Raw genomic sequence first — 17,869 nt, 5'->3', positions numbered from 1 at the left:
AACCGTACAAGGACACCAGCGGCACACCTTGACCAGAAACAGTAGTTGAGTGAACTCTCACAGGGCAGAGTCAGGCCAGGTCCACACTGAGATATACAGTGTCCCACACAGCCTCCCCTCCCCTCCCCTCAGGAGGTAATTGGAGCAGACAACAGTTGGCCAAGCTGCCCTGACTGACAGACGACAACAGTCCAAGCAGACCAAACCAAAACTCATACTGAAGATTTCCACTGAGCTGCACTGGAAAAGAAAAAGAATAAAAACAAAACATCAAGAAGCTGTTTAACCCACAAAGGATCTGATTTAGGAAGGAGCGATATTTTTTGTTTTGGGATTCGTCATGAAAAGCCTGGATCTGTTCCTGCTGGCATGTTTCTTATGCAGCCTGAGCACAATGGGAGGTAAGCCACAAGCTGACACAGTACGCACATGTAATAGAGGGATTTTTTTTAAATCATGTAACTTCTCATGCCACCCTGAACAACAAACTAACCTGAAGGTCACTCCTCAGTACAAGATGAACAATCTTGAATCCAGCAAAGACAAACTCAGACCAAAGCCTAAACTCAGAGCAGCACTAGAGAAAAAGTTAGGGAATTGCCAGTCAGTACGATTCCAATGACCACAAACTTTAATGGAATCCTATCCCCACAGATAAGTCACTTGTGTGGCAAAAAATATAACACTACCCAGAATATTAAAATAAACCATTAAGTAAATTTAATTTAATGTTTACCACAGATATACATTTTTAATTTAAATGTATTTTTAAAAAAATAAAACTGGCATTGTTAGGTGTAGCCAGAAAATTCTGCCATCTAGGCTGTGATAAAGAGCTTCAAAATGTCAAGTATATGGAGAAACACTAAAGCCATAAACAACCATCATAGTAACATGGCTTCAGTTTCTGTAGAGAAAGCTTTCTAGTCCTCAGACAGATGATTTGATAACTGACTAGTCTGAAATAGTAGTATTTAATGGTGAACTTTATTGCTGTCAATTCCAATTTTAAAATCCTGTTTATCACTACCCAGCAAGTGGCCTCACTTGTGAATTTATTGTGTGGGAAAAGGACCAAACGTTTCTGTATTTTCACAGGTTCAACACTAGCCTTCAACGTCCTATCCTCTGGTCTCACTGTTCTTATATTTTACAGTCTGATTTATTTATCTCGTCATCCAAACAGGCCAGTGAAAGGAACATTTCTACAACCACTTCCCATCCCCACCCTTGAGCAGCCATGCAGCCCTGTGCCTGGCTAATAGGGGTGCCTTGCTGGGTGTTTGTTGTCATTTATTCCTGTCAGGTCAGATCCTGCTGGGACCACAGCTATGCCGAATGTGATGAATCCTGCGTCACAAAAAGCTGCTGATTAAAAATGCTTCTAACCTTCCAACATTGGGAGGAAATTGATGCAAATAAAACAGGACTTATGTATAAAAATGCTGCAGCATGCAAAAATTTGGATTTTGAAAGGTTCACAATTTACAATTAGGCCTGCTTGGCATTTATATTACTGCTAATGAGCAATAACACAGCTTAAAGGGTCCCCAGATTTAGTCAATACACAGGCAGAAAGATGTTCTTAGATTTTTGGGGGATTTCATAAGATGTCTACAATGTTTATTAATAAATGTATCTCATGTCTCTGCAAACAGATGATAGTCCAGTCACACACACATATAGCCCACCAAAACAAATCAGCACATCTTTGCAAAATATGTGGTTCTAGCAATGACATAGTGACAGTTCACAAGGATCTGAGCTCTCAGGATTGGGCAGTCAGTCGTCTGTCAGTTAGCATGGGTAGTTAGTTTTAGTTGCTACAGTAAGGGGACAACAGGTTCACAGAGTTTGCACAGAAGAGTACAACACAACTAGACTAGTAAGTTCTTCCATTATGAATTCTGTCTCTTTCCTAAAAGGTCATTGTTCCCTGTAAGGCGTGTTACTGGTCAGCAACATAAATACACAGGTCAAAATTCACCAAAGTTGGACTCACTCCATAAGATTTTCCAAATGTACTTATTCCCTTCGAGTGAATCGAGGAATTGCAACAATTTAATTGGAATCTCGACTAAATATTTGGATCAACTGACAGCTACAATACAAACACATAAGATTACAAATATTTGCCAATGTTATCATGGTTTAATTAAAAGACCTATTTAGCTCTCACCAAGCATTCTGTTGCAAAAAAGGGAATGCAAGATTCTGTGGCAGCTTAATCTGACTCATGGTTTTATTGTGAACAAAGTCATAATGGTTAATCAGCCTGAAACTACAACTCATTCAACCTAAAACCCATCCTCATCTGTCATTCAGGTGCTGCTGACACGGAGCAGGCTCTGTTACAGAAAGTGTTTACCAACTACAACCCTAAGGTGCGGCCAGCACGGACACCTGAAGAGAGGGTGGTGGTTCGTGTGGGAATGACTCTCTCCTCCTTCGTTGGATTGGTGAGCCCCAAGAGTTGAACACTCAGTACAAAAACATGCATACATAATATAAAATCCAGAACTGTCCAGAACTAGTTAGCCAGATAAATGCAATTATTGATGAAGTATCAGTAAGCGACGGGAGGTATTTCTGTGTTTGAGAGAGAGAGTCTGTGTCTCTCACCCCACCCCCTGTATCTGTCCCAGCTGTCTCCCTCACATTCTTCCTAGTGTTTTAAATAGCAGGCCTGGTTCAGAGAAGCCTTGCCTTCCTGCTGGACAAACAACTGCAAACACACTTACAAAGGCACACATGTACACATTCACATGCACATGTATCTTTTTCTTTACTAGTGGAACTAGGTTGCTAGTGTGTGTACATTTTTCCTCATCAGCCAATGTCTATATGACTAGTAGCCATTTTATCTGTTGGTTTGAAACTATCATCCAGTCAAAGCTCTACTTACAACATAGCTCCTTAATATTCCCCAATGCTACTTTGAAGATGACATACTGTGAATTATACTTGTGAGAGTACATATATGTACAATGCTTGATACTCGTCGGTTTCATTGAGTTTACCTGTTGTAAATTGAGCTATTATTGATGCTTGTGAAAAGAAGCAATAACACCTGCTTGTGTTTTCCCTTTAGAATATGAAAAATGAAGAAATGACTACAACTGTTGTCATGAATCTGGTAAGGCAATTTATGTCAGCATCTCTCACTTGAAGCACTTTTTACTGCATGCTGGCTGAACAGACTGCATGAAAGAGAAGGGAATTATGAACAACAACACAACACAAAACCAGGGGAACATGAGATAGGATAATAATGGGAACAAGTGCGGTAAGTCCCAATACAAGACAGGTGGAACAGCATCCAAATGGGAAATGAAACAGCACTGAAGAAAGCAACACAGACTGGGTGCATGGACGGAAAAATGTGAGTGTTCCAAACACAATGAGATGCCAACTGGGGACTGGCAAATAGCAGATATATGAAGTGGCCAAATCTCAATTTCCTTATTTTATTGCTCCTTGATTGACATGGGAGTCTATCCAGTCTGCCAAGATAAAGGATGTCCCAAAACTTTTATTTGGAGCAAAGAGCAACACCAACAATACACTAGTGCATTCTTCACAGATCTTCTGACAGATGATTACCTGAACCAGGTGTGTTCAGCCAATCAGAAGCTGGAAGGGGAGTGTGTGGTCCGTGGTGTCTGTGTAGTTCTTTCTGTAGCTAGTGAGTGTCTTTATCCGTTGTATTCGCTGTTTGTATTTGCGCTTAGCCTTGCTGATCCCCCTCCTGAGGTTCCTCTGTCCCCTGTAGTTCCCTGGACTTGAATGCAGAGTCCTGCAGTTTAGTAGGGACCACATTTGCCAGTGAACCATGGTTTTTATTCGGGAACACTAACATTTTTCCCTTGTAGAAACATTGTCAGAGCAGAAGTTTATGTAGGACAGGACAGCTGATGTGTTGTCCCTCCAGGTCTGTCCGCTCAGCAAAAAATTCCCCAGTTTGTGTCCTCAAAGCAGTCCTGAGGTGGTTTCCTCAGTCCAAACTTTGATTGTCTTTATCAATGGTTTCTGTCTGCAGCTGACTGATTTATATGCTAGAATAAGGGACAGAGACAGATGATGGTGAATCCCAGGTGTGGCAGTGGTCTGGCTTTGTAGGCATGTGGGATGTTACAGTAGACTTGATCCAGTGTTTCATTCTCTCTTGTTGGAAAATTTACATACTTTGGCAGGAAACTCCAAGATGGGCTTGGTTAAAGTGTTAGCTTGTGGTGATACACAGACAGCTGTGATGGTTAAAGAGGTAAATTCCTGAGGCAAGTAAAAGCGTCTGCACTGTAACATCATGTATTCTGTGTCTGGAGAGCAGAAGCTATCTTTAACTGTGGCATTAGAATACCAGTTTGTATATATACAAAGTCCACCACCTCCGCTCTTATCAGACTGAACAGTTTATCCACTCACCCCAACCGGTCGAGGCAGATGGCCGCCCAAACTGAGCCCAGTTCTGCTGGAGGTTTTTTCTTCCGTTAAAGGGAGTTTTTCCTCTCCACTGTCGCCAAGTGCTTGCTCATAAGGGATTTGTTGGGTTTTTAGTTTTAGTTTTCGTAAAGTGCCTTGAGATGATTTGTTATTGTGATTTGGCGCTATACAAATAAAACTGAATTGAATAGTCCCATCCCCTCTGAAGACAGTGCTGCCTGCTGGCTCTATAGCGGTATCCGTGTTTTGATTCAACCAAGTGTCTGTTATAATCGTAATGCAGAATTCCAGATTGTGTGAGACTATCCGTAGTCTTAATGTGTCCATCTTGTGGTGGAGAGACAGCGTATTCGCGAGGAAAACACTCAGGACGACTGGCTTAAAGGGGTTCGCTTTAATAACCTGTAAATATGGAGCAAATATTGACAAAAAATTAGGACGATTAAGAGCATGTTTAAACAAAGATGAGAAAGCGACTTAGTAATTGGCACTGATTTTTCAATGAAAGTCAATGGGAGCCACGGCTGGTTGGAATGGCTACTTCCTATATGGATTCAAACCCGGAAGCGGGCTTGCTATGTCCACCCCTTCACTGATTAACATGTTTCCCCAGCTCGTGTCCTTGCATCTTATATGGGTGGGACTGAGACACAAGGAAAAGATACAAGAGAGGGAAAAGTGGAATGGCACTCACTTGAAATGATAAATAAAAATGATCAGCAGAAATAACCATCATGTAAAACTCAAACGGAAGCAACAGAGACCACAGGAAGTGGGAAGATATAATAAAAGTCTGAAGCAGAAGTGCAGGTGAGTTGTGAAGTTGCAGTTGGAAATTTTGGGGTTCATCTATAAATCTATATAAATAAATGACCTATGAGCAATTTATTTGCACGAAAACAAGGGTGCATGCATGGGCAGCCTCATACACAGTTTTTATTAACACAATTTTATTACTATAATAATATTTCAAGTCATTTTAACCAATTAATCCAGCTTCACCAGAAATGTCTATAAAAGCAAGAACGCCTTCTTCATGTAAAGCTCAGTGCCAGTGCATTGTTCAAATAACCTGGCAAAACATTTTAAGTAGGCACAATATTACAGAGAAATGCAAAATGAAAAATTACGCAATATCGTGTTTTGTTATCCTGGCCAAAATGCAGAGAGAAAGCATCCCTATGGATATTGATTACAGCAGTCGAATAATAGAAAATTAAGCAATAAAATGTCAAACTCTCCACATTTTAATGCAAAGTTTGCTCCTGTCATCTTTTATGTATTTGTGTGGCACATTTTTGCATATAAAATACACCTGCAAATTTCTTTTAAACAGGAATGGACAGATCATCGGTTGTCATGGAAACCAAAGGAGCATGATTGGATTGAGGTGCTGCGTATCCCCTCAGGGAAGGTTTGGTTGCCCGACATTGTCCTCATCAATAAGTAAGCATAAGTACTGCACTCACACTGACATATACAGTATTAATCTGCACCAAAGAACAGAGGAGCAACCATTTCGCCACTTTCCTAGACATTGAACATTTTTGCTTTTTTGGGCCTTTGGGTTTTACTCATCTTATGAACAAATACATTACATATAGCTCATCAATATCATAACAAAGCTAAAAGCTGGGATCTGCTGGAGCCTATCCCAGCTCTCTTTGGGTGAAAGGCAGGGGTCCACCCTGGACAGGTCACCAGTCCATCACAGGGCCACATAGAGACAAACAACCTCAACACACTCACACTCACTCCTATGGGCAATTTAGAGTCACCAATCAACCTAACTTACATGTTTTTGGACTATGGGAGGAAACTGGAGTAAAAACTATATCTTAATATTAAATTAAAAAATTTAGAAACTCTGTAGTCTCTCTTTCTACAGCCCTGTACTTACTGTACATATGACCTATTCCCTTTAACACCCCAGTAAATATCCCCACAGCTCCATTCATCAACACTTTGTAGGCAATTAAACAGCCTGGGCCCTAATAACTGAGCTGATGGCACCACTTAGCTACTTGACCTTAGATGGCACTAACTTGGACCCACACATGTACAAGCAAATATGTACAGTATATACAATACAGAAAAGTGTATATATCCCTTAATGTGTGTATAAGTTCATTGCTGATCATATTAGAAGCAGCAACTTCACAGGGACAAGGTTTTAGCAGGGCGAACTTTACAGACCCATGCTTCTCCCTGTTGAATTAGCAGAGCCATGAAAGCCAAAAACTGTACCCTGACAGATGGCAAAATCTGTTTCTAATTGACTTTATGTCTTTGTTGTGTATAGTGAGATGAGCATAATGGCCAGAACAGCTTTGTATACATTCAACATTACTGCCACATTTAGAAGTGTCCCGTTAAATGTGTTGAACTTCTCCATTCCATCCATGTCAATTAAAATGTTTTAGTGCAGTTTTGCAGTATAGGACTGCTGGCAAACACTGATGTACTCTATAGCTGTGGGGAGGGAACAGAAGGAACAAATGAAAGTTGAAGTAAAGACACACAGGGATTCTCACATTCAATTCACTCTGACCACAGCCTTACCCTGTCTCCTTCTCTATGCATTACATACTTTTATGCAAAATGAGCTTTAAGCAAATATACAGGGAGGCTCAGTGAGAGGGATCCGAATGTCATATAATAAAGACTGGGGTATGTTCAACTGAGTCAGCAGGATACTGCTTTTTAACATGCTAAAATATGCTAATAATCACTTAATGTCTAAAGATCACTGCAAAACCTGACTACTGTATTTTCCAGACTATAAGTTACACTTTTTTTACTCCTCTGGCTTGTCCTGTGACTTTTATAGCGAAGCAACTTATATATGTGTATATTTACAGTCATTTTGTCTAAGCTACAACTTAGTGCAACACAGGTGAAAATACCACCCAAAACAAAGAGCTATACTGCAGACCTCAAAGTGCAGCTGAAACAAAGTTTGGAGTGAGTCTTGGCATTCACACAAACAGAGAGGAGGAGGAGGAGACGCTGCTTCATCGTCTCCCCACCTCAACATTGGTGCAGTTAACGTTACTTGACACAGATGAATAATTTTCATAATGCACTTCTGGTTGTTGTTATGCCTAGCCTACGTTCCTCAAAGGCCAATTTAGACTGTACACTGTAACCAACATAGAGCAATAAAAATGACAAATTAGGTTATGTCCAAAGAATTCTGGCCCAGAACCACTTTTTTGTTGGAACAAGTGACAGATGTTGGTTTTCTGGTACGTATCTGATACCACATAACAAAATAAAGATTGGATGAGTCAGGACAAAACATTGAAGATGATGAGAAAACATGATGCAGTAATATTAGACGTTATGATATGCTATGATATGAGACATAATACACTGAGAGGACACAAAATGATAAAGACCAACACAAGAAAAGACATTAAGAGATGATAGGAGACATTATGAGATGTGACAAGATACTGTGACACGTTAGGTCACATTAGCTGGCATGTCTATTCAACAGCATATCCCTCATTCAATAATGGCCACAGGCTATGCTACTGTACTGTGATATAGCAGTGCTGAGCAAAACAATGAGTGGAAGATTAAAGATTATTAAGAAATTATTGTTTGTGATTAATGATCATAATCTATGTTTGCAGTAATGATGGAGTGTTCAATGTGGCCCTGAATGTTCACGTTCAGGCTTACAGTAACGGAAGGGTAACCTGGACTCCCCCTGCACTTTATTGCAGCTCCTGTGGAGTTAAGGTGAACTTCAACACAAGATCATACACAGCCTTAAACTTAACTACACTTTTATCTTCCTTTATAATTTCACATTTTCTTCCAAGCTCACACCTCCTCTCTGGACACTGTTATATGCCCTTTTCTCTGTTTAGGTAACATATTTCCCATTTGACTGGCAGAACTGCACTATGCAGTTTCGCTCTTACACTTATGACTCATCAGAGATTGACCTGCAGTACGCACTGGACTCAAGAGGCAACGAGATACGGGAGATTCAACTGGATGAGGCTTTCAGTGGTGAGGATTTTGAAGGAAAATACATAGAAACTGAAAATTTCAGAAAACTGAAGCAATTTCATGTTTAACTTGCTTTAAACAGGAGGAAAACAAAGACATTAAGGGTAGCATGCATGATCTCAGCCTGTACAGAGGACACGATGAATATTTTTGTTCATTATGCACTTTATATGTGCTTTTGCTTAACGTCAAAATCATGGTCACTGGAGTGTCTTACTTGTTCAACTGAGTTTGCACTTTTATTTACAAAATTCTGGTAGGCAGATTTGCTGCTTGTTCTGCAAAATAATAATTTTGCTGATCTTAATTGAAATCTTTTCTAAATGCTTAAAATGTGAATGTGTGTCCAGAGGGCGGAGAGTGGCACATCAGGCACAAGCCAAGTAGAAAGAACATGAATGATGACCTGTATGAGGATATGACCTTCTACCTGATCATTGAGAGGAAGCCTTTGTACTATGTCCTGAACATTATCCTCCCCTGCATCCTCATCACCATCATCGCCATCTTTAACTTCTATCTCCCTCCTGATGCAGGTACAAAGTTCATAAATATAGTCAAAGCTGTTTAGCAATAGTAAATGTTAAGATGATTAAAGAACCATTACCTCTACTATTGTATGGCAATCTGGTTAGAAATAAATACTGTTCCTAACTTATTGCTTTTGTGAGGATTATGCTGCTATATTACTGCTCTCTAAAACTGCTAATACGATTTATTTCTTAATTGTGTTTGTGTCGTCTATTTAAATCGGGCAATCGCACATCTGTCCAATTAGTGGCACAAAGGGATTCAATTACAGATTAAACAGTTGTTTCCTGGAGCACTATGCTGAGTCGATATGATAATGGCAGAAAGCAGCCCAGAACTACAGGGAGTAATCAGTTTGACATTGTACTTTATTCACTTTACAGTAGCCGCACGGTTTGAAGATGATTTCTGTAATAGCCTGGTGTACACAGATTCATTAGTCAAACATTATCTAACAGTATATCACTACATTGTTTACTTTATGAAGACAATATCCAGACTACTGCTGAAAATATAGACTTTTAGGACTTAGGAAAAAACTATTTGCATGCTCCAGTAACTCAGAGTTCGTAGAAACTGTGTTATGAGTTATGCATATTAAAAAGGTGCGCACCATCAATTTATTGTTGCACTCCAGAAAAGTAAGAAGATGTACTCAAAAAACATTGGTGATGATTTGCATCGCTTCAGAAAAAAAAAAAAAAAAAAAGCTGTATCCTACATTTTCAAATCATACATCCATTAGCATTTCTGGCATTAGTACTAGCTGATTAAACTTAATGTATCTTTGATGTATGATGTTCCCATTTACAATAGTCATTGCTCATTTAAGCAGAAGACACACAGAAACACTTTAGCTTTAGTTTGCATGTGTCTGTGTATAAAGAGCAACTGTCAACCAGGACAGAGCTCTGACATGTTGAACTTTGTGGTGATGCATTCAGTAAGAGAGACGTTGCCCATTGAGGGAGAATATGCACTGCTCTAACACACAACAGTTTATTACTTATCAGCTCTAAACAACCTGAGGTAAACGTGTTTTAACACAGTGACCACTGAATACACTGGGGAGGCTGCGCTCTATTTACCTATCAGTTTCATTTACAATGGGAGATGAATTTTCCATTAGAGTCATTACTGGTGAAGTACATGGGCCATATGCTGCTGACACAGTAGACCTCACTCAGTTGAATGAGAATCAAGCCTTGTCCAAGTAGATAGATAGATATTTTATTCATGCTCCACGGGGGAAATTCAGAATAATTAAGTAAGTTGAATTTAAGTAAAATTCGATGATTCTGAAGACAGGCCTCAATTTTGTTTTTTTGTTTTTTTCCACCGGCCAGGTGAGAAGATGGGTTTGTCTATTAACGTCCTGCTGACGCTCACTGTGTTCCTTCTGCTGCTGGCTGATAAGATCCCTGAGACTTCACTGGGTGTCCCCCTCATCGTCAACTACATCATGTTCACCATGATCTTGGTCACATTCTCCGTCATCCTCAGTGTGGTCGTCCTCAACCTGCACCACAGATCCCCCAACACCCACCAGATGCCAATGTGGGTTCGCAAGGTGAGGTTTCTCCCTCCATGGGCTCAAGTATATGACACACACAGCCTGGTTAAGAACATTATTATCCAAATTTTTTTTAAAACATATTACAGATCTTTCTTTTATTTCACAATGTGTTTCTGGGCACTCTGGCTCTCCAAAAAACAGGAAAAATTATGTTTTTTCTCCATAAAGAAATCATGCCACTGTGCACTTTGCCATATTTCAGAAAAGCCTAGTACAAAGCACAAAGCTAGTGAAAGCTTACTTTGTCTTGTGAGAGGCTTGAGCAGAATACCAGCAAAAAACAATGAAATCAATATCTCCAATATCCATGCCTTCATTTTCTTGGCAGTTTGCATCAAAGAGGTGTACTGAACGATGTCAAAGTGATGTCAGGAAAGCAGCCATTCTCAGCATATTATGACTGTCAATTTGTCAATAAGACAAATCAAACGTGTTGTGGAAGTCTGAATGTCATGTTATGCCAAGAAACTAAGGTACTCCTATGGCCGACATAATGCAGATGTATAAGTGCTCCAATCCACACCAGTCACCCAAAGCTCAGATCTGCATTCACTCTCCTTGGGTCTCTATCAAGTCTCTCAGCTTCTTCAGCTCAGCCTGGATGTTGCTTTATATACTCTGCTGCTGTAGTTATGTAGCTGTGTTTAAAGCTCTGGTCCTCTAGGGTTACTGCAGGCATTACTGAGGAATAAGACCTTTGTTGTTCCTGGGTGCAGATTACCCTTTTATATTCTCTACTCATAATGAACCAAGCTGTGGGAAATTTGACAGTTATCCCATACTGTAGGATCAATAAGAATGAACAGGTGCACGAGAAAAGTGAAAAATTGAAGGTGATGGTCTGCAAGAGCTTGAAGTGAGTGCTAACTGCCCTGTTTAATCACTTTGAACTGAACTGTATTTATTCAGGATCATGAGCAGTATATCTTGTCACTATGTGTGACTCATTGCTCTGCTGTCTCAGACAGAGAAGACTGTCTATGTGAAATATTACAGGTGCTGCTGTAAACTGTAAGGAAAAAAAGGTCAGAGGCGGCTGCGTGAGGACATGGGCATATTTTCTTCCAATTTAATTCAAAATCAATTTTAAGGCCACCATTTACAAAATCAAGTTGCTTCACCTTATGTTTCATTCACTATTGCAGCTACAGTGTGTTCATTGCCCGCGGGACATTATTGACAGCCATCTGTCAATACAGGCAAGTCAGGGATTATTTCAAAAGATGGATATCAAAGCACTTCAGAGTGCAGACACAGGAGTCATTTACAGTATTTATGATATCGATCAAGAATAACATTTGACCTGTGATTTACAGTCTGATAGAGGAGATTGTTATATAAAAAGGCAACTCTTTTTTTATTATATCCATCCTGGAAGTGCTCAGCACAACTACAGTCCTTTTCTAAGGAGCTCCAGAGCATCCAGAGTTTCTGTTCAGAGCCACCTTGAAAGTAGATGCTGAGGAATTGGAAAGCGCTGCTCGTTAGGTTTCCCCATCCTCATCATCCAATGGCAACTGTTAGCCAACTGTTATTCATGGATACATTCAACATTTTGAGCAGGTTTCTCACCGTTTGTAGGCAAATACATTTCAATCATCCCATATATTATGAAACAAATGGATTTTAAATAGGTCTATCTGAGCCAACAAGCCCAAAGAGGAAAAATAGCCTCGTTTCCTAACGTAATTTTCAGTCAGAAATACACACAAACGGTTATTTTTGTCATTTCCGATTTTAAGATCTATTTATATCAAATGTAACCTTTGCTCTTTACTTCACCTCTCCTCTTAGATCTTTATCCACATGCTGCCTCCCTACCTTGGCATGCTACGACCAAAAGTGGAAACTCCTCTATCCCTGGAGACCATACCCCGCAAAGAGAAACAGATGGTCGCCATCAGCAAAGTGGCTGATGAATACTTTATCCGCAAACCAGACCCCTACATCTTATTCCCCAAGCCCAACAGGTAAGACCAGACATGCCCATGATTCATATAGGTAGTCCAGTCCACACAAAACCCTTTCTTTTTTAGGAAAAAGGGATTTTCAAGTAAGATACATGACACCAGCATATGCACTTCTCCATGAGTTGTATGTGACGTGAACATCTTCTTGCAGTACAAGTGATTAAAACTTCTAGTATACAGCTGAAATGTGTTAGGTTGCACTTTAAAATGAAATCCAGTCCTGTTTTTAGTATTCATAGAATTTAGGTCTATGTACCAAGTTATCTTAGAAGCTGGTCAGCACTCCCCAAAGCTTACATTTATTTTGTGAAAGTCAATTTTCATTCTACATTAAACTTTGCCAGGCATATTGCAGCTGTCACCTCAAATATACAAATTCATAATTTTTAAGATGCAATTGAACGCATCATTCCTGTACCCATATTGCAGTTGTTGTCTAGACTAAAATCAAGGTAACACAATAAGGCATTGGCTCATTGCTTGGCTCTAGGTTCCACTAAAGTCTTTGAGCAATCAGTCCTTAAAATCCCATATTGCATTGCATATCACTGGGTAATTTTATAGGCTTACTATATCCTCATTTTTGGAGTTGTGGGTCACTTAAGATGTGATCAGGGAACAAGTCATTGGGGAAAATAGGTTAAGACCATATCTTCCTGACCTTTGGTTTATACTGTGGGAGGTGTGCTGGTGTTTTCAGATAGAAACTGCCACCATGCAAAGCTCTAAGCCACCAATAAATGTATTCAAAGCAGGCTATTATTGTTAAGGTGAAATGGCCTCTAAAAAGGTCCTTAGACCTTAAACACCTCCAGTGAAACCCAGACTGATGATTTTCATCAAAAGTTTTCTACAGCGATGCCCCTGAAGCTGTTGAGTAAGGAGCTGGATTTGGGCCAATGCTGGCACAGAAATTGGCCACAAATTGTCAGTCTAATCCTGGTCTCAGTACTTTGTACACAAGGAACAAGTGACCTTGTGCAGGTCAATTTTGGTAGGAGCTGTAAGTGAGCTACTACATGACATCCTTAACTAGCCAGCTTCAGTGCTGTTCTATTAGGAACTGTGCTCCTTCACAGTGTGTAGCTGTCCCTCTTGCTCTCCTTCACCTCATGTTTAAAATGAAATATGTCTAGGAGGACAAAACAGGAGACAGCAGAGAATCATTGCTAAAATAATAATGACCTGCACAAATCGGAGCAGACACACTGGGTGTCTGGGTGGAGGAACAGGTGACACAGGAAGGAGGGGAGATCTATTAGGGCGATTTGATGACACAGCAGTGTCTCTCTGCACACACGCACTCACACACCTTCTTAATTGGGTTTAGTGCATGTGTTGGCACCAGATGCAGCTGGTTTTAGTTCAGTTAGTCTCCTGAACAGTCATTTACTTCTCGCTGATGAAGCGTTATTTTCCGCCCCCTTTCCTCTATCTCTGTAGCTAATGAGGATCCTCCCCTTTTAGGTCACAGCCTCTTCATATGCTACACTCACAGGTGTGGCAGCGATGGCTACACTACATTGTACACCATCAAATTCATGTACTGAATACACTATACATTTCCATCTATTGACAAATGACCATACTGCCCTCTGGTGGTGAGTGGTCTGACCTGCTGCTCATTTTAACTGGGACTTTTTTTTTTTGTCAAAGGCTCTAAAAATATAAGAAGAAGAGGTGTTTAATATTTGAGGTGTTTCATAAGGAAGCAGATGTTTGGTAAAGGTCCAATGCAGCTGTTCTGCAAAGAGGATAATGTTATCATATTTGGACAAGGTCATGAGGACCAAAAGGAAATGAGAATCCTTAAGAGACCAGAAAAACAGTCCCAACAGTTAGTCAAGCTGAAAAAGAAAACAAAAATGAACTGTCAAGTGATTACTTAAAAAAAATGTGAACTTCTTTGACAGTATAAATAAACTTTCAGATTCTACTTTGATTTACCCTATTTGCAAAATTGTATGCAGATGTTTTTGTATGTACACAGGTATCATTACAGGCATTTCATGTGTGCATTTTCAGTTTGACCTCCAGATAAAGTCTGGATATAAATGAATGAGAGAGAAAGAGAGATAGATCCATGAGTCATTGCTTAATGACATTCTCTGCAACATGCATAGAAAAGTAAAAAAGAAAATCAGAGCAGAAAAGCTCAATAAGTTGGGTTAAAGCTGGACTACACAACCATGAAAAGAGGAAAATAGTTTCTTCTTACAAATGAAAACTCATTACACCATAAACTGCTGATCTCATACCCGTGGTAGTCACAAGTAATCACAAGTAGTCACAAGGCAATACAATGATCTTCTGTGTCATATGCACACCCCTCAGGGTAGATAAAGGAGAGCAGAGAAAACACAACTCAAAGTTTTAATTTATCACTTTGAATGCAAACACACTTTTAGAAAACTGTCCAGACCTCAGTTCTTTTTTCATTCTCAATCTCACTTTTTGATTTAGAGCTTTATTTCTGTGTTATGATCCTAAGAATGAGTAAAAACAAAGTGAATCTACTGTTAAAGCTGTGTGTGAAAACTAAGGAGTGACAGCACAGAACCATCAGTGAAACACACACAGCGGCTTTCTTTAGCCAGAGGAGCCCAAGTAACAGATGCAAGCTTGGACTTCATATCTCTAGAATCAAGATTTAATGTTAATATTTTAAAAAGACAACATCCTTTGCCAAACTCTTTATATTGTGATCTGCAGGTTTCAGCCAGAGGGCATGTGTACAGACCTAAGGAAATTTATCGATGGCCCCAGCACCTACCTGACACTACCTGATGAGCTTAAGTCAGCCATTGAAGCGATCACATATATCGCTGAGGCTCTGCAGTCTGAGAAGGACTACGAAGCTGTAAGTTTGTCTGACGTTTTCTGTTTTTGGCCTTTTTTTTTTTTTTTTACTGTTTCGTTCTTGAAAAAATGTTTCTTCATTTCTCACTCTTGTCCTGTTTCATTTTGTCCCTTCAATCTTTCTGTTCTCTTCCTCACACATTATTTCTTTATGTTCTCCTCTTTCCCCTATTTATGTCATTGCATTTGTCTTCCCTTACATCTATTGCTCTTTATAATCATTTCTCTTCATTCTCTTCCTCACCGCTTCCTCTGAACAACCCGCCCAGCTGAAGGAGGACTGGCAGTACGTGGCCATGGTGGTGGACCGCATGTTCCTCTGGATCTTTGTCATCTTCACTAGTGTGGGGACTTTGGCAATCTTTGCCAATGCCAGCTTCAACCACACACCCACTGACCCCTTCAAAGCCACCTGAAACATTGGAGCAACTGCTTTAAATCACTATAATAAAACTAATTTTCTAAGTGTAGTTCACTATAGGGCATTTGTGCCAACAGGTCAGTTGGCTCCACCGGCAAGAGAAACCACCCCTCATGTTTTCAACTAATGTCTTGGATGTTACTGCCAATTTACTTTGACTTGATATCAGCATGAAGAATACCAATCAAGACAATGTTAGCATACCTAACATATGTGTACAAATAGGACAAGAAGCTGCTGCCGTGTTTTTAGTGTAATAGCTGCAGTAGGACTGAGGAATGTGGATTCAGCACCACATGTGCAGGTGTTAACACATCAACACCAAGACCAACCAGAAACTATAATGAGCAAGTTGTATGCCTTTCATTTCCCTGTGTCAGAATGTGCTGGAGTGTGGCACATGCTTTGTAGATATTTCTGAAACCTTAGTAATCCTCTTTGTTCTGTTGGCACTGGTGTATGTGTGTGTTTGCATGGAGGCTATTCTTATGTTGGGGGGCCGAGTAGCATGCCAACTCAATTCACCAGCTGCACCAACAGACTGTGGAATTCCCATCATACAGTATAGGAGACCTCTGTCTCCAAATGTCTCACTTTTCCGCAGATGTGTACACACGCCACATATCCTTTTGGATTCTCTCATATGACACCATTACACTGCTACCCCTTTTCATTTTGTGATTTTATGTTGTTTTTATTAAATAAAGATCTAAGGGGGAAAAGCCTCAATCATTTCCCTACACTGCTATTAATAAACCTGCACAAACAACTGCACACACTGGGACTGGCTATCGGACACTGTTACATGGGCTTCCCTGATATTTCTGAGTGTATAGACACTCCTGCATACATACACTGTGAGCTCCATCAGCTGAAGCATGCGAAGGATAAAAGCCTGCAGTCATTCACACCATGTCACTGTAGCGACAGTGCTGATAGTGCCTCAATATTACACCCAAGGCTGGAGCATTACTGACTCACTACTATTTGAACTACATTCATTTCCATCCCCAGCATATCCCACAGTTTGACCTTGCATGTAACTGCAGTGTGGAGACTACAGGCTGTTTGACAGATGTACACAGGGGCCATTCTGACTGATGTATTTGTACATAAGGGAGTAATGGTATGTAGTAGGGCAAGCAGAGACATTTTCCTTTCAACTCTTAACATGGTCCTGATTTACGACCTCCTCGTATTTTCACATTTAAAAACCTGGCCAGCACGAGGAAGACAGAATAGTTTGACCTCAGATTCAAAACAAAGGAGTTTAGAACAACTAGAGGCAGAATGGAGAGAAGGTGCATTGTTTATCTTATGCAATACACAAAAGAACATTATGATCCTTAAAATACAAACATCGACTTCATAAAAAGCATGATGAAGGACTGGCAGGATCCAGACTTCAATCCAAAACCATCACCTAATCAATCCTAACTTTCAGTCTTATCTTACAGCTTCAATCACTATTTCCATAGCAACAAGATCCATCTCTTTTTATGTTGATCGACATGTTTTTTCTTGCCTCAAGCTCACCTCGATGTGTCAGTTTCTATGGTCAAACTCTTCAAATGATATAAAACCTCTCCATCACTCTTCACTGTTTGCCAAGAGGCATGGTAATTCTCCGACCTCTGCAACCTTACCCTGTAGGTTTGTTCTCCACAGCATCTAAAGCCAAGCTCTTCAGCTTCTCTCATTTCAATTCTCACACTCATTAGCTTTGACGACTTAGAGACGTATAAAGTCACATCATGTCAGCCTTACTCTGATAAATGATGTTTTTGCTGCTCCCCTAAGTGCTTTCCAAACAATTTCTATCAGTAAAATGTCAGTGGCGGTGATCAGATTCTACTTCTTACTATTGCTTCCAATTTTTTTAAAAATGGCATATTTTACTGCCGTTTGGCATCCACAGGACATAGCCATAATCATTGCCTTTTCCTTGATCCACCCAATCTCCTTCCTGTACTCTTAGGTGTCTCACTAAGAGAAGGTGCCATCAAGTGGCTGGGAATTTTAAAATTCCACGCACGGTGGCTT

General features: G+C 40.1%; 1 protein-coding gene across 1 annotated transcript; it reads left to right on the top strand.

The window, feature by feature from the left end:
• The first annotated feature begins 146 nt into the window (after window positions 1-146).
• chrnb1 (cholinergic receptor, nicotinic, beta 1 (muscle)) lies at window positions 147-16,555 on the top strand. Its single transcript, XM_026313055.2, has 11 exons — window positions 147-401; window positions 2,326-2,459; window positions 3,092-3,136; window positions 5,780-5,889; window positions 8,085-8,193; window positions 8,325-8,469; window positions 8,820-9,005; window positions 10,347-10,570; window positions 12,371-12,546; window positions 15,259-15,406; window positions 15,675-16,555. The coding sequence occupies exons 1-11, from the start codon at window positions 341-343 to the stop codon at window positions 15,819-15,821; spliced, it is 1,485 nt and encodes a 494-aa protein (XP_026168840.1). The 5' UTR covers window positions 147-340; the 3' UTR covers window positions 15,822-16,555.
• The last annotated feature ends 1,314 nt before the right edge of the window (window positions 16,556-17,869 follow it).

Source organism: Mastacembelus armatus, chromosome 18 (genome assembly GCF_900324485.2).
Source record: "Mastacembelus armatus chromosome 18, fMasArm1.2, whole genome shotgun sequence".
Lineage (NCBI taxonomy): Eukaryota > Metazoa > Chordata > Actinopteri > Synbranchiformes > Mastacembelidae > Mastacembelus > Mastacembelus armatus.
This window is presented reverse-complemented; position numbering and strand designations above follow the sequence as displayed.